The sequence below is a fragment of the Erythrolamprus reginae genome, chromosome 2, assembly GCF_031021105.1.
Source record: "Erythrolamprus reginae isolate rEryReg1 chromosome 2, rEryReg1.hap1, whole genome shotgun sequence".
NCBI classification, from domain to species: domain Eukaryota; kingdom Metazoa; phylum Chordata; class Lepidosauria; order Squamata; family Dipsadidae; genus Erythrolamprus; species Erythrolamprus reginae.
In genome coordinates, this window is record NC_091951.1 from 15,347,362 (window position 1) to 15,374,537 (window position 27,176).

The 27,176-nt window shown below is 39.3% G+C and overlaps 1 protein-coding gene across 1 annotated transcript; it reads left to right on the forward strand.

Annotated features, from left to right (window-relative positions):
* Window positions 1-6,381: 6,381 nt before the first annotated feature.
* Window positions 6,382-26,168, forward strand: LOC139159169 (vomeronasal type-2 receptor 26-like). Its single transcript, XM_070736520.1, has 6 exons — window positions 6,382-6,524; window positions 9,605-9,896; window positions 14,430-15,161; window positions 19,364-19,576; window positions 22,367-22,493; window positions 25,264-26,168. The coding sequence occupies exons 1-6, from the start codon at window positions 6,382-6,384 to the stop codon at window positions 26,166-26,168; spliced, it is 2,412 nt and encodes an 803-aa protein (XP_070592621.1).
* The last annotated feature ends 1,008 nt before the right edge of the window (window positions 26,169-27,176 follow it).

The following is a 27,176-nucleotide window of genomic DNA, read 5'->3' on the forward strand; positions in this document are numbered from 1 at the left end:
CTCATCCAGGAGTAAATCCTGGATGAGGGGAGCTTTATTTACAGCAGACTTGGCATTGAGCAGCAGCAACCTGAGCCCAGGGTCTGGATTTCACTTGTCACCAGTCCTCCAGGCTGAGTGCATGGGGCCAGAACAAGGGGCCACTTTTAGGCAGTGGTCCCTTGTTCCCCCAGAGTGGTCTACCCCATGTCTCCCACCATATCTGCATTTAGTCATAGCATGCATAATAGACCCACTGCCTTGCCTCCTTCCTGTAATTAGTTTGTTGTTTTTGCCTTGTGATTTCTGCTGCCTCTCTCCCTATTATATAGAGGTGGGATAACAAACCAAGTTTTCTGCTTTTAAAATTCCTGGATGCTTCCATTCTAGTTCCATTCCTTTCTGGAGAAGAATGACTTCTACAATCTTTCTTACTGGAATCTTTATATGGACCATAATGGAGAGGTATTTGCAGATGTAGACATTGAGTCTGTGGTGATTTCGCCTGAGGGGGATGTGATCAAAAGGAAACTGGGGAGTATTGAAAGACAGAGAGTTTTTATTAATGAAGTTGCTCTTTTGTGGTTAAATCTGCTCAATAAGGTGGGTCAAATATTGCTCTGTTTTCTCTTTTTTAAAAGATTATGTTCCACTTTTAGTGGGTTAATTCAAGTCACCATGGCGGGTGACCCTCATTCAACTCACTGGCAGTTGAATTTACAGAAGAGAAAACTTTTTGTTAGATTGCTTGTGGGGACTTCAACACTATTCACAAAAATGGCCTTCAGAAGCCATGATAAGAAATATCCTTTTAAACTGATTCAGCCATGTCTGATATTGGATACTGGGTGATTATTCTTTAGGATGGAGACCATGGTGCTATCAGGTCGAGTAGCCTCAGGTTCTTTTAATCAGTGTCTACATTAAGGTTGGGACTGAATCAGATGAAATATAGTCATGACTGGTTCAAGGTCCTATTGTTTCATGTGAGAAATAAGCCTCACCTTGTCCAGATTGAGGAATGTCTCTCTTGAAAGGTCACTGGTGTTCCACAATCTTTTTTAAGTAACCCAAACTTGGACACAATTTCCCATATCTCAGAATAGAACCTCTGCTCCTCTGAACAAGCTCCAAAAATGTTCATGCTTCACATGAAGCCATAAAGACTATTTTGATATGAGATAATGTCCGTAAGCTAGAAAACTGAAGCACAAAACTAAACTTTGATTCAATGAAAAGCCATAATAATAATAATAATAATGATGATGATAATAATTATTATTATTATTATTATTATTATTATTATTATTATTATTATTTATTAGATTTGTATGCTGCCCCTCTCCACAGACTCAGGGTGGCTCACAACAATAATAAAAACAATGTACAATTTAACAAATCTAATATTTAAAAGAAAGCATCTAAAAACCCATCATTTAAAAACCATACAACACAAGCATACCATGCATAAAACTATATAAGCCTGGGGGAGATGTCTCAATTCCCCCATGCCTGGTGATATAGGGTCTTAAGCAATTTACGAAAGACAAGGAGGGTGGGGGCAGTTCTGATATCTGGGGGGAGTTGATTCCAGAGGGCCAGGGCCAACGACGATGCCAACTGTGAATGCACCTGGAATGAAAAGGTTTATTTGTTAGTACAGGTTTAGCATTTGCAACATTATGCAGAACACCTTGAGATTCATTGGCTTTATGAGCCTCTGATTTTATAGTAGCAGGAGGTTTTCTCTCTAGGCCTGCGCTTTCATGGTTTGGAACGCTCATACTTACATCTACCAGTGAACGAAAATTTGGCTTCAGGTAGAAAACACCACCAATCGGAATGGCATATGCGACAACAGTTCCATTTCTAATAATGTGGATGTCATAGTTCAGGAGCATAGCTTTGTAGCCTAAGTCTTTGTTTAGGTGATGAAGGCTGAGTATGTTGCTTCCAGCGTCTGGAATGTAGAGAACGCGTGGAATCATCTGGTCCAATTCATCTATGTAGATAGTTCCTTCTCCTTCGACTTGGCATACGTGATTTGAGACTGTATACACCTCCTTTATGTCAGTTTCATGTAATTCGGAAAAAAGTTCTTTTTGGTGAGTGATGTGAAAAGCAGCTCCGCTATCTAAAGTCCATAAATGTCTTGTGCTGTACTCACAATTTGAGTCAGGAACATTTTTTACAATCACGGTATTGATTGTAGAGTGTAATTCGCTTCCAGAACCTCGTTGAGCTGATCTGGAGTTACTGGAACTCCTGCGTTCCATAATGACTTCTTCCTCTTTTAATGATGGCAAGGCAGAAAATTGCTTTTGAGTTGCAGCTGGCATCGGTTGCTGTAGTTGAAGATGTGGTGCCAATAATGGCTGAGCCGGCTGAAGTGGAATTTGCGCCGGTTGCACGGGTGTAGCAGGAACTTGAGGCAGTTGTACCTGTGAGAACTGCACCCCTTGACTTGGTTGGAGTACTTGCTGAAAAAAGTCTGTTGAGGTACAAACCTTCCCTTGTCTGCAGAATAGAATTGTCCTGCTGAAGCTTCTTTGTTCATTTGGAAAACTAAAAAGAAATCTTTTTGGCGCAAATCAATATTTTTCTGGCCATCTAAATTTTCTGGTGACCTGTATTGCTTAAAACGGTCACTGGATGGCGCTCCTGAGTCTTCTGGCAATAAAATAACATTTTGGTGCAGTTGGTGCAGGAATATGAGCTTCCTATGGGCTTACTCAGGGGTGAAATCCTCTGAAGTCTGCTACTGGTTCACTTCGTGCATGCATGTGCACCACAGGAACTACTGTGCAGTGCTGAAAAGGGGGCATTTTAAAGCCATCAGTGTCTGCAAAGGTAAATTGAACAGCGAGCAGGGGGAATCAGCTGTGCCTGCATGATTTAGATTAGCTAGAAAAAAGAAATCCTGCTTCACAGCTAATCTAGATCACGTGGCACATCTAAATATTGCACAACTGATCATTAGATATACCGGTTTGCCTGAAGTGGTAGCATTTTTACTACCGGTTTGGGAGAACATTTCTAAACTGGTAACATTTCACCTCTGGGTTTATCCCTGGCTTTGTCAGTCTTTCATAACACTTTCTCTTTCCAATTGATATATCACTTCTACTATTGAATTAGAATGGTCAGGAAGAATTTCAGCTTCCTTCCCTTCCAGTTCCCTCTTTGACTTTGCCTTAAACTGGGACTTTCTATTCATCTCAGTATCTTAGCCTCACAGGTGCCGTCAGAATGATAAAAGCAGCATCACAAAGATCAGGCTGCAAGCTCCACCCCTTTGGGGCATGTGTCATGTCACAACACACTTAGGACAGGTAGTGTGGCTTGCATCGTAATGCCACAATGCTGGTTCATCAGTCTGGCCTCATTCCACTGATTGTCTTCCCTGACAGTAATGTATATAAGCTGTGCTGGATGGAGGGGCCATTCTTGTGGCCATTCCTCTAATTATGGCTGTCATCTATCTTGGGTGAAGAATAAAAAAAACAATTTCATGCAACTGTCTGACATTTATCATTCCAGATCAGAGTGAACTTGGTAAGGAATAAAATATTCCAACGAAGTAGTTGCCATCTTATTATTCTTCCTCATCCACTCTGAATTTGTTTGTTTGTTTGTTTGTTTGTTTGTTTGTTTGTTTGTTCGTTCGTTCGTTCGTTCGTTCGTTCGTTTGTTCATTCATTCGTTTGTTTGTTTGTTCGTTCATTCATTCATTCATTTGATTGATTGATTTCTATGCCGCCCAACTCCCTAGGAACTTTGGGTGGCTTACAACCAAAAATATAACATCCAAATAATACTAAAACCCCATAAAACAGTTTAAAAACAAAATAAAACAGTGAAACCCTTGCATACCATTTATAGCCTGATCTCAATTGTTACCATCATAGGATCAACGGACCCAGGCCTGCCAGAAAAGCCAGGTCTTTACCGCTTTCCAGAAGACCAGTAGGGTGGGGGTAGTCCAGATCTCAGGAGGTAACTGATTCCAGAGAGTTGGAGCAGCCAGACAGAGAAGGCCCTCCCCCACGGACCTGTCAGCTGACACTGTTTAGCTAATGGGACCCAGAGAAGACCAACCCTGTGGGCCCTTACCAGTCACTGGGAGCTATGTGTAGAAAGCGGCCTCAAAGATAGTCTGGCCCTAAGCTATGTAGGCTTTAAAGGTAATGACCAACACCTTGAATTGCATCCAGAGACCAATCGAGAGCCAGTGCAGTCCATGGAGGATTGGTGCAATGTGAGTATTTATTTATTTTATTATTTATTTATTTTATTTGACTTCTATGCCACCCAATCCCAAAGGGCTCAGGGCGGCTTACAATAATATAAAAAAGATACAAATACAATAAAAAGAATCAAATATAGAAATCTAAAATTATAAAACCCCAATTAAAGAACCCACAACTCAACTATCCAATCAACACACATTCATACCGTTCAACACGATTCGGCCAAAGCCAGGTCTTTGCAGCCTTACGGAAGGCCAGGGTATAATCTAGAGCTATCTTTTTCCTGAAATTCAGAAATAATCCTGTTTTTTCTTCTTCAGCCAAAGGTCCATGTAATGTTTCCAGCTGCTGCTCACTGTTATTTCTTTATTTGTTTCATATGTTTCATTTGTTTCATTTACAGTGGTACCTCATGATACGAACCCCTCATCATATGAACTTTTTGAGATATGAACCCAGGGATCGGAATTTTTTTGCTTATTCTTACGAACTTTTTTCACCTTACGAACCTGCCACCGGCCACTGGGATGCCCCACCTCCAGACTTGAGTCCCTCCAGTTTTTTCCCACCATGTCCTGCACCTTTCTCCCCTCTTGATCTCCATCGGTTCCTCCCATTTTTTCCCACCCTGTCCTGCACCTTCCTTCCCTCTTGATCTCCATGGGTTCCTCCCATTTTTCCCCACCCTGTCCTGCACCTTTCTCCCCTCTTGATCTCCATGGGTTCCTACCGTTTTTTCCCACCCTGTCCTGCACCTTTCTCCCCTCTTGATCTCCATGAGTTCCTCCCGTTTTTTCCCACCCTGTCCTGCACCTTTCTCCCCTCTTGATCTCCATGGGTTCCTCCCATTTTTTCCTATCCTGTCCTGCACCTTTCTCCCCTCTTGATCTCCCCTTCATCAATCGGCTTGCACACATTATTGGCTTTTCCATTGATTCCTATGGGAAACATTGTTTCATCTTACGAACTTTTCACCTTACGAACCTCGTCCTGGAACCAATTAAGTTCGTAAGACGAGGTATTACTGTATTTCATTTGCTTTATTTATCAGATTGCTCTCTCACTCTCAGTGACTCTGGGCAGGTTACAAAAAAGTTATTGCATAATTTCTACAGATCAATATGTTGATATCATGAAGAAGCTTTTTTTCCACCTGCAACTTCCTGATTCTACACATGAAGTTCAAGATCCCCAGAGAAGAAGTTGCTTCTCATTGTAATTATCATCATTCCAGGCATTGAGACCTTTTCTGCTACTTCTTCAGTGACTGTTTTTCATTTAAGCATCAAACATCAGACTGAATAGAAGGGAACTTGCATCAGAAAATGATAAATTCCTTGGGTCATGCTCTGTGTGTCACAGGTTTTGGGACAGGCATGGGCTATGCTCTTGAATGTCTCCTTCTCTCATGTAGAGTTGAGGCTCAGTTTCTACGGGCATTTCCTCCTTGTGAATGTGCCTTCAATTAGAACATAGAACAATAGAGTTGGAAGGGAACTTGGAAGTCTTCTAGTTCCATCCCCTGCTCAGGCAGGAAATCCTATACCATTTTAGACAAATCCAGTTTCTTCTTAAAAACCTCCATTGTTGGAGTATCCAGAATTTCTGGAAGCAGGTTGTTCCACTGATCAATTGTTATAACTGTCAAGAAATTTCTCCTTAGCTCTAGATTGCTTATCTCCTAAATTATTTTCAATTGTTTTCTTTTTTGTCTTCTCTTTTGGTGGTTTGGAAAATCAGTTGACCCCTTCTTCTTTGTGGCAGCCTCTCAAATATTGGAACACTGCTATCATGTCACCTCTATTCTTCTCACTAGACTACACATAGCCAATTCCTGCAACTGTTTCTTATATGTTTTAAGCTCTAGCCACCTTTCCATCTTATTGCTCTTTTCTCATCCTTTCCAGAGTCTCAACATCTTTTTTATATTGTGATCAGAACCCTGATCTGGTTGCAATATTCCATATGTGATCTTATGAAGGCTTTGTAAAGTTGAATAAGCACTTCACATGATCTTGGTTCTCTCTCCCTTAGAATTCCTCTAACTCTTTTTGTTGTTTAGAAATGTGAAGGAAATTGATTCAACCTTATGGATCTTTTGCTTCTGCTTTGGATTCTGCTGGTGTCTCAACCTGCTTCTGGGAAGCTTAGAATGAAGTGCCCGCTGAGTTTGGAGGGCAGAAAAAGACCCTGGAGCTATTACTGTCCAGGAGACCATGTCATTAGTACGATCACCACTTCCCAAATAATTCCACCTGAAACCTTACCCTTCAACGTAGCTCCTTCTAGTCTCGAGTAAGTCATAAAATGTGACGGAGTTCCATTTGCTCAATTTTATGTTCTAACACTCTCCTGTTCTTCCTACTCTTATTCCTAAATTGGAGAAACTGTCTCATTTACATAATCATTTGATTTCCAACTCTCCCCCTTTCTTTCTTTCTTTCTTTCTTTCTTTCTTTCTTTCTTTATTTATTTATTTATTTATTTATTTATTTATTTGTCAAACAAGTATAGTATTATAGTACATATTAACGTAACATAACATAAGTAGAACATAGTAATAGAAAGGATAATAAGACAGAAAGACAGGCACAAAAGTGCACTTATGCACGCCCCTTACAGACCTCTTAGAAAAGGGGAGAGGTCAATTGTTGATAAACTTAAGGTTGAAGATTTTGGGGTTAGGGGAAGCAACAACACAGTCAGGTAATGAGTTCCAGGCAGTGACCACTCTATTGCTGAAATCGTATTTTCTGCAGTCAAGTTTGGAGCGATTTACATTCAGTTTGTATTTATTACGTGCTCTTGTGTTGTTGTTGTTAAAGGTGAAGTAGTCACTGACAGGGAGTACATTATGATGTATGATTTTATGAACAAAAGTTAAATCAGTTCGGAAATGACGTAGTTGTAAATTTTCTAGATTTAGTATTTGAAGTCTGGAGGAGTAGGGTAATTTGTTATGTGAGGAGGAGTGAAGGACTCTTCTTGTGAAGTATTTCTGGACTCCTTCGATTATATTAATATCTGATATGCAGTGTGGATTCCACACAGGTGAGCTATATTCTAGAATAGGTCTGACAAATGTTTTGTATGATCTGGTTAATAAATCAGTGTTTCTAGAGAAGAAGCTACATAAGATTAGGTTTACAGTTCTTAATGCTTTTTTAGCAATGCTATTACAGTGGGCTCTAGGTCATTGTAAATGAGTACTCCAAGACTGAGTGGGGGTCCTCTGTTAGTTCAGTTTTACCAAGTAAGAATTTAGTATACGGATTCTTTTTACCAATGTGTAGGACGGAGCATTTGTTGATAGAGGTTTGAAGTTGCCAGTTGTTAGACCATTCAGCTACATGGTCAAGATCCTTTTCAAGGGTAGAAGTATTGTCAGTGGTATTAAATAGTTTAACATCATCAGCAAAGAGAACGCAATTGCTTGTGATATTGTCACAGAGATCGTTTATGTAGAGTATAAAGAGAGTAGGTCCTAGAACACTGCCTTGGGGGACACCACTGTTAACTGGAGCAGGATTAGATATGGCATTACCTATTTTGACCACTTGTTGTCTGTTGGACAGGAACACTGAAATCCAATCATGCAGAGGTCCAGAGATGCCATAGGATTTTAGTTTCAGAAGAAGTTTGTCATGAACTACTGAGTCAAAGGCTTTGCAAAAGTCTATATAGATTGCATCTATAGATGCAGCTTTCTTATTTTTATGGGTAATTTTTTTTTTTTTTTGGTTTCGGTGAATATTAGAGGTCCATATAATTTTATGACTCTGTAGTCATCTACAGTGATACATCTGGAGAATATTGTGGTCCAGTTAAGAGATGAGAGATAAGATTCTAGATTTTCATAATTAAAGTTGAAATTGGTTGTCTTGTTCTTGGGGTTGTTTATTTGAGGAAGTACATTGATTGAGCTGTGGTCGCTGTTGGAAAACGGTTCTTTTACTTTGAGTCCATAAATTGCATGTAAACTGTTGCAGAATATGAGGTCTAGGCAGTTGTTGAGTCTGGTGTTGTCTGTAACTAGTTGCACTAGTCCTAGACTAGTGATAGCATTGTAGAGGGTTGAGTGGATGGGTTCAGTTGTGCATTCATTTAGGGACCAGTTAATATGTGGTAGGTTTAAATCACCAAGAAATATAAAAGGATGTTGGTAGGAGCTTGCCCATGTTAGTAGTGTGGTTAGCTTGTTTGCGTGTGGGATGTCATAGTCGGGGGTTCTGTAACATAGGGGGAAGCAGAGTGTGGTGACTGAGGTTAGTTCACATATGATAGTTTCTGGAAGGTAGAGATCTTGTTTAACTTGCATTTCCTTTAAGTTGAGTGATTTTTTATAGAAGATTGCAACTCCACCTCCTCTTTGGGTTTCATGGAAAATGTGGTAGTCATTAATTGTAATAATGGAGTTGGGGAGAGATACATTTAACCATGTTTTGCATATAAATATGATGTCGTATTTGGCGGTTTTTAATAAGATAAGGAGCTTGGGTATTTTGTTAGCAATGCTCCTTGAGTTTATTAGTTTACATCTAATGTTAGAAGTGGTTGATGATGAGGAAGTAAGCGGCATGCATCCCTAGTCTTGGTTGATTGGGAGTTGGTCTTGGTTGGAAGTGGGTAAGTAGTTAGGATGGATTTGAGCAATATTTGTTTGAGGCTTGTGGTTTATGATGGATTGTGCTTGGTTGATGGAGAGTTGATCTTGGTTGATGGAGAGATGTATGCTAGGATGGTTTTGGGTGATAGAGTTTGGAGGGTTGCATGGTGGGATGTGGGTCTTGGTCCTCATGCAACCTGCTCGGTAGTTGATGTATAGTTTGGTTTGTCCCCCTTGTTTCTTTTTTTGTGGAAGAGACTCAAATCCAAAGATAAGACAGGAAAACATCTGAAATAAGTTCAAATTATTTCCCCCTCCCAATCCAATGCTAAATTAATAACTTGAGTATTTATTTTTGTTTAAAATAGCTTTTTGAAGTGTTTGCTGTTGCTCACTCCTACTTATCTCTTTTTTTATCTATAAGTGTGCATTGATAGTCAGTGAGCAATGTTTATAAGAATAAAGGGTGGTTTTTTAATTGTTTTCTTGATCACTCATGAATTCCTTTAATTACTGGATAATTTTTGAATCCTTGTTATTCGGAAATGAAAATTAGAGTTAATGCAAGCAATGATACATTTGTGACTTTTAAACTTCCATCTTAACACTCATAAAAATTAAATAGCAATGGGTGACTATGATTTATTTTTAGTTTTGTATCATTGTTTGCTTAAAACTCAATATGCTTGAGTAGATGAAAAAGAAACAAATAAATCATTTTATTATTACTGCTTTAGATGATAATGATTATATGAACATTTTATTACAGGAATTCACCTTTTGGTCAGCAAAATATAATACGCTTCATTGGCATCATTGAAATGATGAACAAGAATCTCCAGGACTTGCACAACCTCACACTTGGCTACAACATCCATGACAGCTTTTTGAACACATTTCTCACTTCAGAAGCCTTTCTGGAGATGTTGTCTACTGGAGAAGCCAATGTTCCCAACTATAGCTGTGGAAAGAAGGACAATCTTTTGGCTCTTCTTGATAGTGCTCGTGATGACACTTCCATCCAGATGTCAACATTAGTGGGCCCCTACAAAGTCCCACAGGTCTGTGTTTGTTTCTCAATCTGTTAACTGAGTGGAGTGTGGTGAATGAGCAATATTTCCCACTTTATGTTGAAAGCTGCTTTTCACCCTGGCCATTGAAGGTGTCACAGTTAAAGATTGGGGTCCACACTGGTGGTGGGGGGTGGGGAAGAAAAACCATCAACACAGACTGCAATATTCCAGGTGTGGTCTTATGAAGGATTTAGTAAGCAGTCCTAATGTTTCATGTGAATGTGATTCTATGCCTCTGTTTATACAACCAAGAATTGAATTAGCTTTTCTGGCTGTAACCGCACATTGCTGGCTCATGTTATATTTTTGCCCATTAGGATTTAAAGGTCCCTCTCACAGTTACTGTTTTTGAGCCAGATTTCACCTAATCAATGTTTTTTCCTGCCTGGGTGTAAAACTTTCCTTTTCTCCACATTAATATTCATATTGTTGGATGAGGCCCAGTATTAAATGCATAGTTTTTAACATATAGTAATTTCTTGTTATATGATTATTACATTATATTATTAGCATTCTTGCAATTTGAGTTACATAGGCTGTTAGGAACACTTGCTCCTACTGTCATAACGATTCTCTTAATAAATCAAACTCAATTTTTTTGGTCTTTGGAAAAAAATAATCATTGCCAGAGATGGCTGTTTCACAGAGCAAACTGTTGACTTTCTTTACTTTTGGGGAAAAGTAAAGAATTTACTTTTACTCATTTTCTGTGAGACCGGATTTTAACACCCCCAATATTAAATAATCTCACTTAGAGGAAAAGCATGACTGAATTTATATAAAATAAAATAATATATATTTATAGAATACTCTGTGTGTGTGTGTGTGTGTGTGTGTGTGTGTGTTATATGTATATATGGTTGATTTTCTGTTGAAATCACTCTGGTATCCCCAAATATGGGAGGAAGCAACTTTGCTTTCCTTTTGCCTCTCAGCCCCACACAAGGGCCATTCCAAGGCAGATAATCTTTTTTCTAGTCAACAATTATACTTTTACATGGCTACATATTTTTGCTGATAAGTGAAAAGCAAGGGAGCCTAGTATAGATCTATTTCTATTGAACGGTACAGGTTGAAATCTCAGTAAGGGTATGTCTAGCTGACAAGAGTATAAAAAGGTCGAAATAGATCTATACAGTGGAACCCCGACATAAGAGCTGCTCTACTTAAGAGCAACTCGAGATAAGAGCTGGGAGGGGAGAGATATTTTTGTTCTACTTACAAGCCCAAATTTGAGATACAAGCGCCAAGGAGCTGTCTCCTGAAGCCGAACGCTAACTTCCGTGTTCGGCTTCAGGAGACAGCTGCGAAGCGGCGCGCGTGTTTTAAAAGGTTGCAGCTGGCCTGGGGGGCTCGGGGGGTGCTTGCAGCCAGCCTGGGGGGCTTGCCAGCACCCCCCCGAGTCCCCCAGGCCGGCTGCAACCTTTTAAAACACGCGCGTGGCTTCGCAGCTGTCTCCTGAAGCTGAACGCGGAAGTTAGCTCTTTTTCTTTCTCTCTTTTACCTTCCCTTCCTCTATTTCTTCTTTTCTTTCTCCTTCCCACCTTCTTCCCTCCCTCCCTCCCCTTCACTCATTCCTCTCTTACTCTCCCCTTTCATAAGTTTCCTTGCTTCCTTCCTCTGTTCCTGTCCCTTCCCTCTTTCCTTCCTTCCTTCCCACCCTCCGTCCATTCATTTATCCCATTCCTCTCTTGATCGCTTAAAGCCGGTCCCTGGTGCAAAAAGGGTTGGGGACCTCTGTCCTACAGGATTGGGTGGCAGAGAAGTTGAACATATGTAAATTTAAAAGTTTAAGAAAGTTTACAAGTTAAGTGAAAGAAACTTCATTATTCATTTATATGTACATGTACATTTCTTCATTAAAAACTTGTCTTTCTGCATAATTTAGACTAACTTTGTGAGTTTTTTGAGGGCTGGAACCAATTAAAATTATTTAGATTAATTCCTATGGGGAAAAGTCGTTCGAGATAAGAGCTGCTCGACTTAAGAGCCCAGGTCAGGAACGAATTAAACTCGTATCTCGAGGTACCACTGTACTAGGCTTAAAACAAAACACACATGTACAATATTTGTGGTACATTGCTCAACAGTTGTAACTATGAGAAGGATCTTGGACTCCTAGAGCACAACCATTTAAATATGAGCCAGCAGTGTGCAGCAGCTGCCAAAAAAGCGAACACAGTTCTAGGCTGCATTAACAAATGGATAGAATCAAGATCACATTAAGTAACAATACCAATACCAATACCAATAACAATCACAATAACAACAACAATAACAACTAAAACTACAACTACAACTACTACAACAACAACAACAGGGTTGGAAGGGACCTTGGAGATCTTCTAGTCCAACCCCCTGCTCAGTGTTAACACCACTTTATAAGGCCTTAGTAAGGTCACACCTGGAATACTGCATTCAGTTTTGGTCACCACGATGCAAAATGGATGTTGAAACTCTAGAAAAAGTGCAGAAAAGAGCAACAAAGATGATTAGGGGACTAGAGGCTAAAACATATAAAGAATGGTTGCAAGAAATGGGCATGACTAGTTTAATGAAAAGAAGGACCAGTTGAGACATGAAAGCAGTGTTCCAATATCTCACGGGTTGCCACAAAGAGGGGTGACATACAAGTCTAATAAATAATAAATAATAATAATAAAAAGAAGAGGAAGTCAACCTATTCTCCAAAGCATTTGAGGGTAGAACAAGAAGCAATGGGTGGAAACTAAACAAGGAGAAAAGTAACTTAGAACTAAGGATAAATTTCCTGAGAGTTACAACAATTAATCAGTGGAACAACTTGCCTACAGAAATTGTGAATGCTCCAACACTGAAAGATTTTAAGATATTGGGTAACCATCTGTCTGAAGTACTGTAGGGTTTCCTGCCTATTCAGGGGGATGGACTCTGTTGTTGTTGTTGTTGTTGTTGTTGTTACAGTATATGAGAATTGTCTCGATTTAAAATGACTCCAGATTCCACCCTCGGAGCTGAACTGGGAATTTATGCAGTTTGTTGCTTAACTAATATCTGGGCAATTATTGGAATAAAAATAAAGCTATGTTAAAGTGACACATTCTCAAGATTCTTAGAGACAATATAATTTTTCCAGAAAAAAATATTATTATTATTATTATTATTATTATTATTATTATTATTATTATTATTATTATTAATTAGATTTGTATGCCACCCCTCTCCGTAGATTCGGGGTGGCTCACAACAACAATAAAACAATGTATAGCCGCCCCGAGAGGGGAGCCATACAAATCCAATAAATAATAATAATAATAATAATAATAATAATAATAATAATAATAATAATAATAATAATAACAAATCTAATAATTTAAAAGTCACTAAAAACCCCTTATTAAAAATATACCTCTTGAACTGTATAAAACTGTATAAACCTCCGTAGTCCCCTTGTCTCTTGTACAACTTGAAAGCAAGTTAAAAGGATTGCTGAACAAATGATATGGGATATCAAAACATAGAAAAATACAATTGTCCTTAGTAAGGCTAGCACTCTAAAATGAATGAGCCACAACAAATGTTCCTTCTAAACCGCCACATATTTCATGGCAGAACTGCCTAAACATCTTATGGTGATATTTACCTCTATAAGATTTGAGCAGTCTACGGAGAGGGGCGGCATACAAATCTAATAAATAAATAAACTTAAATTTATCAAGAACTAATATTTTGGACTTGATGTGATCCTCTCTACATGGGGCTACCTTTGAAAAGTGTTCGGAAACTTCAGATCGTGCAGAATGCAGCTGCGAGAGCAATTATGGGCTTTCCCAAAAATGCCCATGTAACACCAACACTCCGCAGTCTGCATTGGTTGCCGATCAGTTTCCGGTCACAATTCAAAATGTTGGTGATAACCTACAAAGCCCTTCATGGCACCGGACCGGGGTATCTACGAGACTGCCTTCTGCCGCACGAATCCCAGCGACTGGTTAGGTCCCACAGAGTGGGCCTTCTCCGGGTCCCGTCAACAAAACAATGTCGTTTGGTGAGGCCCAAGGAAAGAGCCTTCTCTTTGGCGGCCCCGGCCCTCTGGAACCAACGCCCCCCGGAGATTAGAATTGCCCCCACCCTCCTTGACTTTTGTAAACTCCTTAAAACCCACCTCTGTCATCAAGTGTGGGGAACTGAGACATCTCCCTTTGCCTATGTAGTTCTAGTGCACGATATGACTGTATGTATGTTTTTTATATTGGGGTTCCTTGCTTTTAGATTTTTAAATGTACAATTGTTATCTTAGATTTTAATTATTGGATTTGTCAATATATATTGTTTTTATCATTGTTGTGAGCCGCCCCGAGTCTGTGGAGAGGGGCGGCATACAAATCTAATAATAATAATAATAATAATAATAATAATAATAATAATAATAATAATAATAATAATAATACAACATAGCACTTTTCATTGCTTTTCCAGACCAGTGATAGAATTGTTTCAGAGACTCTCAGTGATAAAAGTCAGTTCCCTTTTTTTCATCAGACGCTCCCCAAAATGGGGTTCTACTACCCAGAAATTGTCCAGCTGCTCCTGCATTTCAGATGGACCCTGATTGGTCTCTTTACTTCAGATACAGATGAGGGAGAGAATTTTATGAGGACTTTTACTCCTATGCTTGTCAGGAATGGAATTTGTGTTGTTCTATCACAACAATTATCAATGACTGAACTTACAGAACTCTTCGGGGATGCCATCTCAAAATGGAGGCAAGTCAATGTCTATGTTTTCTTCATGGAATATGTTTCCATTGGTGAGCTACTTCTTCCTTTCCATTTAAATTTTATGAGTTTGCCAGGACCCATTGAAGGAAAAGTCTGGATCTCAGCAGTTTTGACATTTCTGCAAATTAGAAGAAGTATACTTTTCAAATATGTCCATAGTTTTTGTATGTTTAATATGATGAGGAAAAGGAGGCCAAATGATGATATCATCAAACCCTCCTTCTTTCTACACCACCAGTTTAAAGATCAGTCTTTTCACTGCTCTTTTTCAAAGCACATCATTTCTATCAAAGGTCGGAGAAGATGTACCCAGAAAACACCACTGCAGACAAAAGGGAAAGGGAACCGGATCCAAATCTCAATTACAACAAAAAATTATAATATTGTTAAGACTCTGGCCCACATCTTGAATGCTGCATACTCCTCCAGATCCAGGAAGAGACTGAAGGAGGACAAAGGAACTTTGAGAGCTCCAAGGCTTCAGCCATGGCAGGTATGGGATCTCAGCAGGGATTCCAGCAGGGATCATTTGGAGAAGAAATGCAAGAACCATCACTACCTATCTAAAACAGATTTGGCTAACCTAGTTGCTTGGGAAATTATCTACCAAGGTTCTGGCACCAGATATATTTTGATATTTATTGATGTATGCATTTTAAATTGTTTTCTTATTGATGGCTGCTCAGTGTTTGCTAATAGACTATACTTTTCTCATTCAGTGGCCCAGATCTAAAACTGGTCCTCCTTTTATGACATTTTTCCTATCGTTCAGCCAGAATCTCTTCTCTTGTGACATAATTCATTTTCCCCTATTGAACACTCTGGAATCAAAGGAAACAGACTTTTAGCTTCTGTGTAACATCCTTCTGATATTGGATCATTCTTGTATCCTCTCTTGTCCAACTAACAAGTTTTGTTAGTCAGAACAGAACAGTTGTATAGGTTGTTAGGAACACTTGCTCCTTTTGTCATAATGATTCTATTATTAATAAATCAAACTCAATTTTTTTGTCTTTGAAAAAAAAATCATTGCCGGAGATGTTGTGGTTGGCTCTTGCCCAGCTCCTGCCCCAAGGAATGTGGAGGTGGATGCAGGGGAAACATCAACATGTCATAGGCCTGTTTTATTGTCGACAGAGTCAGGTAGTGCAGTTTTCTCGGACGAAGAAGAAGATGGGGGTGACTTGGAATTGGGGGGCTTAGCACACAGCCCAGGAAGCCAATCTCCATTATCTTCAGTACATTTGGATGAGGAAGAGTTAGACCCACGCATGCGCAGAACTATGCATCGAAGAGACCAATTGAGGAAATATTACAGGAGATAAGAGAGGCCACATGTGTTTGGGTGGGGCTCCAGTAAGTAGAGCTGCTGATATAAATAGCAGCGTGCTGGTTTGGCCGTTGTGGAAGATTATCTGATCATTGTTTCTTCAGGGCCGTGCCTTGCTGTTTCCAGAGTTTGTTTGTTGATTTTTCACGACTTTGAAACCAAAGCAGAGCAAAGTGTGGGGGTTTCACTTCGTGGAAGAAGGAGGGCTGTGACGTTCCTTCACAGCTGCTAGCTAAGTACTTAAGGACTGATTAAGGGGAATGTACAGACTACCAGGTTGTTTTGGGATGAGTGCTCTTTGCAATACAAAAAGGGTGCTTTGTTTCTTTTGAATTTTTGTGATAAAGAACATTGTTTTGAACTTTCAAGTGTGTGTGTGTGTGTCTGAAATTTGTACCCTTGAATTTTTGGGAGACTCATACCATAGAGCCTGGCAGAACAGTACTTTTACTCATTTCCTATGAGACTGGATCTTAACTCTCTCAATATTAAAGGAGGCTCAGCTAGAGGAAAAGCATCACTGAATTTATATAAAATAATATAATATAATATATATATATTTACATAATAGTGTGTGTGAGAGAGAGAGTGAAAGAGAAAGAGAGAGAGAGAAATAAAGAGAGAAAAAGAGAGAGAGAGAGAAGTTGTGGGTGTATGGTTTCATATCAACCTGAACTTTGGTACTTAATATATATATTACTGGTGAAACAAACCCAATTATAGCATATGAGAAGTATCTTGATTTAAAACAATTCTAGATTCTGCTCTAAAAGCTGAACTGGGAATTTATGCAATTTGGCCAACCTACCAATAACAGTTTTGGCTAACCTAGTTGCTTGAGAAATTATTCACCAGATATATTTTGATATTTAACACTTCAAATTTTTAATTGTTTTCTGATTGATGGCTGCTCAGTGTTTGCTAATAGACTATACTTGTCTCATTCAGTCTAAAACTAAAACTGGTCCTCCTTTTAGGACATTTTTCCTGTAATTCAGCCAGAATCTCTTCTCTTGTGACATAATTCATTTTCCCTTGTTGAAAACTCTGGAATAGAAGGAAACAGATTTTAAGCTTCTGTGTAACATCCTTCTATTATTTTATAATTCTTGTATCCTCTCTTGTCCAACTAACAGGTTTTGTTAGTCAGAACAGTTGCTGACAGGTACCTTTTGATTTTTACCTCTTGTAGAACAAAATGGCTCTTCTCCTTAATCTTTCCTCAAGGTTAAGAGCAGCTCCTGTGATCTCCTCCTTGGCTTCATTGCCCTTCCCAAAAACCTAATCCAGATTTCCTACAATGTTTTCTCTGGATGTGGTGTTTTCAAGGTCACATGGTACTTCAGTTGAGGTCTTCCCAAACCAGAACATTCCCTTCTGACAAACCTATGGAGGGATTTTCCTTCTTTCCATTAGCATCACACGGCCAACTCTCATTCGCTTTGTAATCAGCTACTGTTTTGCAATTATTCTCACAAATGTATTTATCAAGTTTGGTATATCCATGATCCTTCTTTTGTTGCCTCTCAGTTTATTTATTCTAGATCGATGGTGGCCAATGTATGACATGTGTGCCACAGGTGGCATGCAGAGCCATCTCTGAGGGGGCATGTGCCATCATCCAAACTCCGCCAGCTGATTTTTGGCTCTCTGTCATGCATGCATGGGTTGTGGGGTGCATGTCCGGTACATACGTGCATGCAAGAGTCATTCTTGAATGTACGGCATCCACACACTTGCACGGGGGCAGGGGGCATCCACAGGGGGGGCATTTTGGTGGTGCAGGTGCATCATTCACTTGGTGCTGAAAAGTTTAACCATCATTGTTCTAGGTGAAGAACTTTTCATTTGTCTCTTTCTTTAATTTCAATCGGGTTTTTCCGCACATTTTTGGTAAATTTTGCTGAATCTTTGTTGATCATTTTTTTTAAAAAAAACACCACTTGTACTCTCAATAAAGAGTATTTGAAAGTTAGACAACTATATTTCTATATTAGAAATGTGAAAAGGCCCTGTGGGACAAGAAACCAAGCTTTTTTGCATTTAAAATTTAAAAACTACGATATTTTAATCCTAGTTCATCCCCTTTCTGCAGAAGAAGGAGATTTATTCTTTCATTCATTTTTGTTTGTTTGTTTGTTTGTTTGTTCGTTCATTCATTCATTTCATTTCTAGGCTGCCCTTCTCCTGAACACACTGAAGATTCAGGGTGGCTTACAACATATTAGTACATAAAAATGGAAGAAATCGAAATTAGATAAAACATCACTACAAAACCCCTTAACTTAAAACATATCATGGACAATTCATCTCGTACAACTCTGTCATATCTGCAACAATCAAATGATAATAGGGGCTGGGGCAAAGTGACCAAGTTCAACAGCCCCACGTCTGCTGTCATAGATGTGTTTTTAAGTTATTTTGGAAGGCCAGGACATTGGGAATAGTATGGATCATTGAGGGGAGTTAATTCCAGAGGGCAGGTGCAACCACAGAGAAGGCTCTTCCACTAGGGCCCACCAGCCGGCACTGCGGAGTGACGTCGAAATATGGGTGTATCTGGGAAGGACCATGACAGCACACACGGCTGCATTTTGGATCAATTGCAGTCTCCGAATACTCTTCAGAGATAGCCCCATGTAGAGAGCATTGCAGTAGTCAATCCTTGAGGTGATGAGGGCATGAGTGACTCTCAGGAGAGCCTCCAAATAAGGCCACAACTGGTGCAGCAGGTGAATCTGAGCAAATGTCCCCCTCACCGCAGCTGGGAGATGACAACTGTGGGTTGAGGAAGACTCAAAAGTTCTGGGCCTTCTCTGTGGGGGTCATAATTCCCCCCCCACCCAGAATAATGGATAGATAGATGGAAATCTGCTTAGGAGGCAACACCCATAGCCGCTTCATCTTGTTAGGGTTGAGTTCGAGCCTGTTGGCACCCATTCAGACCCAATTCAAAGGAACTAAAAGAAGCTTTAAAATGGAGTAAGCGGCTATCTAGCAATTGAAAATACGATTGAAAGATTTAAAGGAACAAGCTTTAATTTGATGGGAATGGATGGGAATATGATGTGCCAGAAATAAGAGCAAAGAATTAAAATGAGGAGTTTGCCATATTTTATGTCTCTTTAAAACATTTAGAATTTTTTCAGTTACATTTTTTCAATATATATTTTGCCAATACATGATTGACAAATTTCATAGAAGCTCTGTTCCCAATTTCCATCATAAAGAAAACACTTGTTCTCTCAACAAAGAGTATTTGAAAGTTAGACAACTATAGTAGAAAGATTCAAATGTTAAAAAGCCTCAGGGAATAAGAAACCAGGCTTTTTGCTTCTTAAAATTTGTGGATATTTTATTCTTAGTTCCATCCATTTCTGAACAAGAAGGAGATTTGGAATGCTTCCTTGGATAAACTGTACGTGGACCAAAATGGAGATGTGAGAGGAGATCTAGAGATTCTGAGCTGGGTCCTTCGATCAGACAATTCTCCCCTCAAACTGCAATTGGGGACATTTGAAAGACAGAGGCTGATTTTCAACCAAGATGCTCTGTCTCATATAAAGTTGCTCAATAAGGTATGTGATGTCTATTTATGTCTGTTCCCTCTTTTTCATAGCCGTAAAATATATGTATGGTAGGCTAGCTCTTATCTCCAAGATATATGACCTTCACTAAGAAGTGAATGTGGGGAGCAGAACCCTTATGCTTGTAATGGATGGCTTTGAAGGCTTCAGTACCATTGCATAGATGTTCTTCAGATGCCACAGCATGGAGCCCTGTTTTAAGATGATTCAGCCCTGCCCAACGTGGGAGTCTAGGTGACAATTCAAGGATACAGAGCATGGCCTTTCTTCTTCTTGAACGTAACTGTTTAAATTTATTTTTAGTTAACTTAAGTCTCTCGGGGCAAAAAGGAGGCTCCAAATTTAATTAATTAAAAAAAATGTCCTTCTTTTTGCATGCCAGTTGGTGTGACCTAATTGTACTGTAGTTCTTCAACAAAAAGAAGCTTTTCTTGGATGCCCAGCTGGACCTTTTGAAATATCTCTTCCCCACACAGCATTCATATTCCACCCCGAGTCTACGGAGAAGGGTGGCATACAAATCTAATAAATAAAATAAAATAAATATTCATGTCTGAAGTGCTCCAATGAAGGTGCCTGAATCACCCTTTTTAAGGGACAGATTCTCAAGCCCTCAATTACATCTTACAATTACATCAACACTATCCTAAGCTGCATCAACAGGGGGATACACTCCAAGACCAGGGAAGTATTAATATCACTCTACTACGCCCTGGTCAGACCACATCTGGAGTACTGCATCCAGTTCTGGTCAGCACACCTCAAAAGAGACATTGAAACTCTGGAGAAGGTGCAGAAAAGAGCAACCAAAATGATTAGGGTACTTAAAACCAAGACTTACAAAGAGAGATTGCGGGAAATGGGCATGGATAGCATAGAGAAAAGGAGGGCCAGAGGGGACATGATAGCTGTATATAGGTATATGAGGGGTTGCCACAGAGAGGAGGGGGACACTCTATTCTCCAGAGCACCAGAGGGCCGGACGAGGAACAACGGCTGGAAGCTGACCAAGGAGAGATTCAACCTAGAAGTAAGGAAGAACTTCCTGACGGTCAGAGTGATCAACCAGTGGAACAACTTGCCTGCAGAGGTTGTGAACTCCCCAACTCTGGACACTTTCAAGAGGAGACTGCCATTTGGCTGGGGTGCTTTAGGATTCCTGCTCAGGCAGGAGGTTGGACTTGATGACCTGCATGGTCCTTTTCAACTCTAACAATAAATAAATAAAATAAATAAAGTTCTGGAAGTGATCTTTAGTCTTATTTCAATAGCATGGCAGGTGTGTTAATTGAAGAGCCCTAAGAGGTTTTTTTGAATGTATTTTGAATGAGAGTTGACTATTATATTATAATTTAAAATAAACTTTATTTAGCACACACAAAACAAACAAAACACAAACGACATTTAAAAATGCTGGACATTATGTGACGTGCCTGTAATACAACTTTAATAATGCTTGTTTTCTATTATATAACTTATATCTACATAATATACATCAATTCAGAACAATGATCTTATTCAGGTATCTCTTTTATTTTCCTTTCTCTTTTCTTCAAGACCGATCCTCTGACCTTTACTCTCCAATTTTCTAACATTTATTGACTCCCTGTCTATGTTTTTTTCCTTTTTTCCATCCAATCATAGAACTTATCCCAACATTTAAAATGCAGCTCATTTGCAATTTTCTGTTTTTTGGTTAAATTATCCATTCTACACACACTATTACTTTTTTCAAATATAGATTCCTCAGCGGGCATATTTTCATTTTTCCTTTAAAAATTAAAAAAAAATTGAAATATGTACATAAACATGGCAAAACAAAGACAAAACTTTTTCCAATATTGTGCGAGAACTATTCTCACTGCTGTCATTATATGTAAAATTAAGTACAGTTGATTTTCCCCAAAGTTCTCATGGCTATTCCTAGGAAAAAAAGTTCAGATTGCTTTTCTATTCTCCTCTCTAATCCTCTAACCAAGTCTACATTTTCCCCTAGTATCTTTTAGTTTTCTCACCCCCCCCCCCACATGTGATAAGATGATCCAAATTCTTTATTACATTTCCAGAGAGTTGACTCTTTTATTTTATCTATCTATCTATCTATCTATCTATCTATCTATCTATCTATCTATCTATCTATCTATCCATCCATCCATCCATCCATCCATCCACCCATTTATTTATTTATTTATTTATTTATTTAATTTTGTCAAACAATTATAGGGTGGCAATTTGGACAAATAAAACATTAGATAAGTAATGATAAAAAGTAGTGATAGAAGACAATAGGACAGGGATGGTAGGCACAATGGTGTGCTTATGCACGCCCCTTACAGACCTCTTAGAAAGGGGGAGAGGTCGATTGTGGATAGTCTAAGGTTAAAGGTTTTGGGGTTAGGAGTAGAAACCACAGAGTCAGGTAGTGCATTCCAGGCGTTGATTACTCTGTTGCTGAAATCGTATTTTCTGCAGTCTTGTTTGGAGCGGTTAACATTTAGTTTAAATCAATTTCATGCCCGTGTCTTGTGGCGATTGAAGGTGAAGTAGTCATTTTCAAAGAAAAAAAAAGATTTGCCATGATTTAAAAACATTTGGAACTTGACAGATGTTTCATATTTATCTAACTGAAACTCAGAAACTACTTATATAATATTCACGCCAACCACAATTTTGCATAGATGAGTGATGGCTAACCTTTTATGGATTGAGTGCTCAAAGCAGCACGAATGCTTGAGAATGCACATCCCCACATTTTTTGTAATTTTTTGTTTCTCTGCTTAGTCTCTGCCTCAGTCCCAATGTGTGGAAAATTGTCGTCCAGGATTTGTCAAGCGGGCTCAAGAAGAAAAGCCTGTATGCTGTTATGATTGTGTTCCTTGTCCAGATGGGACCTTCTCCATTCAAGAAGGTGGGTAATCCTGGTGGAAAGGGTGCTAGTGTCAACACTGAAGCTGACCTGGCTGTGACCATTTTCTTTTCTGTAGCTTTTTCTGTAGGAATTTTTCTTCTCATGGCTTCAGGCTTGACACAGCTTGGAGGTGAGGGTGTGTGTTTGTGTAGAGAAAGCTGAGGTTCTGTATCCAAAACAAAATAGTTCTCTGATGGGCCAAGCACATTCCAACTGCTGACTGGCTAAAGAAGGAAGAGGAGAAAAGTAATCAGGCAACCAGTCAGCACCCAGATTGGACAATAGAATAGAATAGAATTCTTTATTGGCCAAGTGTGATTCGACACACAAGGAATTTGTCTTGGTGCATATGCTCTCAGTGTACATAAAAGAAAAAGATACATTTGCTGAGAATCATGTGGTACAACACTTAATGATTGTCATAGTGGTCAAATAAGCAGTGAGGAAACAATCAATATTAATAAGAATCTTAAGGATACAAGCAACAATTTACAGTCACACAGTCATAAGTGGGAGGAAATGGGTGATAGGAATGAGAAAAAACTAGTAGTAATAGTAGTGCAGATTTAGTAAATAGTTTAACAGTGCTGAGGGGATTATTTGTTTAACAGAGTGATGGTGTTTGGTATTTTTATAAATATGTTTATTAAATATATACATTAAAAACAGCGTACAGAAAAGTAAAGGGAATATATCTAATGTACATTCTAGCAATTATAGTTTACTTATATAGTATGCATAAGTGGGTAAGGAGAGAAGAAGAGGGGGAGTGGGTTGGGGAAGAAGGGGAAGAAGGGGAAGAGATACGAGGGGAAGAGGGATAGGAAATTAGAGTAAAAAAAGAGTAGTAAGAGGAGTGTAGAGGGCCAGCGTTAGAGCTGGGGCTTCAATGTTTAACGGTCTGTGGTTTGAACATATAGATTTTCCCTAAAGTTTTATCCATATGTGTTTGACGTAGTTGCTAGTGCCAACACGTATCAGTGATTTAAGGGTTTGTTCATTCAATTTCTTTGTAATTCGAACTTTGTGTTGATCGATGTTTACGCTTGAGGCCTTCTTGGTGATGTTGTTGCAGTGGGCTTTGGCACTTAGATCTTTAGTTATTAGTATTCAAGGTCCTTGACCAAGTGGGGATTATCTGTGATAATTTGTTTATTCCGTTTGTATTTGAAGTTCTGATTCTTTTTGCCGATGTGTAGGACAGAGCATTTGCTCTGTGTTGGACCAGTCAGAAACTTCAGTAGTTTAACAGATGGATCATTTGAGAAGCAGTCATTGGTATATAAAGAGAAAAGACGTGGTGAGAGTACACAGCCTTGTACTAATTGTACAGGTATCTGATGTGATTTTGCCTAGCTTCACCTACTGCTTTCCACCTGTTGGAAACTTGTGATCCACTTACAAGTGTGTTCAGGTATTGCTAATTGATTTAGTTTAGTTAAAAGAATGTGACTTATTGTTTGGGAGAAGAGGAAACATTCATTTTTTAGTGAGGTAGAAAGTGTGGGAACTCTCAGAGTTGGATTTCCACCAGTCTGCACACAGATAAAATCTCCAAATAAAACTATTCTTTGAGGAATCAACCTGCCTCAGAGTTCTGTTTTCAAAGGATGTATTACTTGGAGTTCTGACATCTGGATTCATCCAGAACACTTTGACCCAATTTCCATATCAATGTGACCTCCTATACTTGTCCATTTTGTTGTTTATCTTAATTTTGAAAAAAAAATCACTTTGGAATAATCCTTCCATGTATGCCTTTATTAGGAAGCTCTTGATGTTTTGATACTTGGGAACCAGCTATGGATCAATTGCTCTAGCGCAACCTAACCAACTTTACATTATAGGCCAATGACTCATCAGTTTAAGATCATTGGATAAGACAAAACCAAATATAAAATTCAACATAAAATCCATTGAGAGGATATCAGTGTGATATTAGAAGAGGGGTGAAAACCATTTGGAAAAAAATTACCCTTTTAACCTCCAATACTTTATTTATTCTTGTTATAGTTTAAGATTAAGGAGTCTCATATTTAGGTGGTTATGCTAAACCCAGGAAAGTTGAATCCTGGTCCTTCTGGATTTCTCAGAATAACATGATATTTATTCATTTATATTTTATTATGATATTCTAAAACCAGTGTTGCGATTTGGGAATAGGAAGTCATTTTTGGGAATGGGAAATCACAAATCAAACTGACACACACCGTAAACACACGATTAGACCACAAACTTGCAGCCAAACCAAAACCTCAGATTTTACACCACAGACATACATTATAAAACAACTGACTAGCCTGCAGGCTCTAACTGCCACAACTACATAGGATATCACCCCTAATCCACAAACATCAACTAATCTGCATTCATCAATTGCATCATTTAATCAAGGTGTTACCCCACCAACTAACTAGGACGTTTCAACACAGCTTGCAGCAGCTGAGGCAGCACTCCACACTTATCCATCAGTATTTATAGAGGGAAGGCAGCTCAGATCAACCTTTGTTAACCTTAGCACAAAGCCAAAAGCACCAGCCTGAAGGTGACTAGTGGGACTCATTGAAATGTCACCAGGAATCTCTGAAACTTACATGGGAAAAAACCCGAATATGCCAAGACCTTCATACCAGTACCTATGAAAACACACACATACACAAACACACATTTTTATGGCTTTCACATCTCTCAGTGTAATGAGTCATCCAAAAAGATATTTATTCAAATATGGCAAGAGAAATAAAAGAAATGCTATTTTCTGTTTTCTCAGATACTGAAAAATGTACCAAGTGCCCAGATGATCGATATCCAAATGAGGACAGAGTCCAATGTATCCCCAAAAGAATAACCTTCCTGTCCTTTCAGGAACATCTGGGCATCATCCTGGTCTCTTTTTCACTACTCTTGTTCTTAACCACAGGCATCATTTTAATTATATTCATTAAATATCTAGAAACTCCCATTGTAAAAGCCAACAACCGGGACTTCTCCTTCATCCTCCTGGCCTCCCTCATACTTTGCTTTTTGTCCTCTATTTTCTTCATTGGACAACCAAGGAAATCCACCTGTCTTCTTCGACAAACAGTGTTCAGCATTGTCTTCTCAGTAGCCGTGTCTTCTGTGTTGGCTAAAACAATCACAGTTGTGCTGGCTTTCCTGGCAACAAAACCGGGGAACAGTGTGAGAAGATGGTTGGGGAAGAGCTTCGCAAACTCCATCATCCTTTCTTGTTCTGGTGTCCAAATTTTCATCTGTGCCATGTGGCTGGGAGTTTCTCCCCCATTTCCTGAATCTGACCTGCACTCCCAACCAGAAGTAATCATCCTTCAATGCAATGAAGGCTCAGTCACCATGTTTTATGTTGTCCTTGGATACATGGGTTTCCTAGCTGCCATTTGCTTCACTGTAGCTTTCCTAGCCAGAAACCTGCCTGGGGCCTTCAATGAAGCCAAACTGATCACCTTCAGCATGCTGGTCTTTTGCAGTGTCTGGATCTCTTTCCTGCCCACCTACTTGAGCACCAAAGGGAAATACATGGTGGCTGTTCAGATCTTCTCCATCTTGGCCTCTGGTGCCGGACTGCTGGGCTGCATCTTTTTCCCCAAGTGCTACATTATCATCCTGAGACCAAAGCTAAACACTAAGGAACATTTAATGATAAAAATAGGAAAATGATAGTGAAATTGTTTCTTATATTAATATCATTTAATTATTTATTGCAATTATTATTGACTTTTATGCTTCCTTTGCATTTATTTGACAATTAGGATTATTTAAAAACAAAACTAATAGAAATGTTAAGTGTAAGATTAATCAAATTAAAATAAAAAAATAATTTCAAAAATTAAATAAGTGATTAATAATTAATATTTGTATTTAAACAATTTGTTGTCCTTCTTTTCCTCAAAACACTCAATTAGCTAATGCAGGTATTAAACAACAAATAATATCAAACAATAAATAATTAATTAATACTCATACCTTTTAAACTGTTAGTAGTCATCCTTTTTCTCATCATTCTGATTGCATCAGCGGAATCCCACCCGGCCGCTCTGCTTAGGGTGACCCGCTCCCCTCTAAATCAGGGGGGAGTTGAGGAGCCCTTACAGGGTAGTGCCAAGGAATTTAACTCATTTTTCGCTGATAAAGTTGCTCAGATCTGGGCAGATCTCGACTCAAATTTCATAGCAGTATCGGCTGACAATGAGTCAGTTGAGGTGACTGGGGAGTTTGATTTGGTGACACCCGATGAAGTGCACAAGGCCATTAGAGCTGTGAGTTCTGCCACCTGTCTACTGGATCCGTGTCCCTCTTGGTTGGTTTTGGCCAGCCGAGAGGGGACACGGAGCTGGGCCCAGGAGATTGTCAACGCCTGCTTCAGTAGGGGGTCCTTTCCGGCCCTTTATAAGGAGGCACTTGTGCACCCCCTCCTCAAGAAGCCTTCCCTAGACCCAGCCATGTTTAATAACTACCATCCAGACTCCAACCTTCCCTTTATGGTGAAGGTTGTTGAGAAGGTGGTGGTGCTCCAACTCCAGTGGTTCTTGGAAGAAGCCGATTATTTAGGTCCTATGCACTCTGGATTCAGGCCCAGCTACAGCACAGAAATTGCTTTGGTCGCGTTGATGGATGATCTCTGGCGGGCCCGGGACAGGGGCTTGTCCTCTGTCCTAGTGCTTCTTG

Bases quoted from the DNA above. Each gene is read 5' to 3' on its own strand.
- LOC139159169 (XM_070736520.1), top strand. From the start codon at position 6,382: ATGAAGTGCCCGCTGAGTTTGGAGGGCAGAAAAAGACCCTGGAGCTAT. The intron at 6,525-9,604 runs GTAAGTCATAAA...ATTTTATTACAG, and splicing joins GTAGCTCCTTCTAGTCTCGA to GAATTCACCTTTTGGTCAGC. The intron at 9,897-14,429 runs GTCTGTGTTTGT...TTTTTTCATCAG, and splicing joins GCCCCTACAAAGTCCCACAG to ACGCTCCCCAAAATGGGGTT.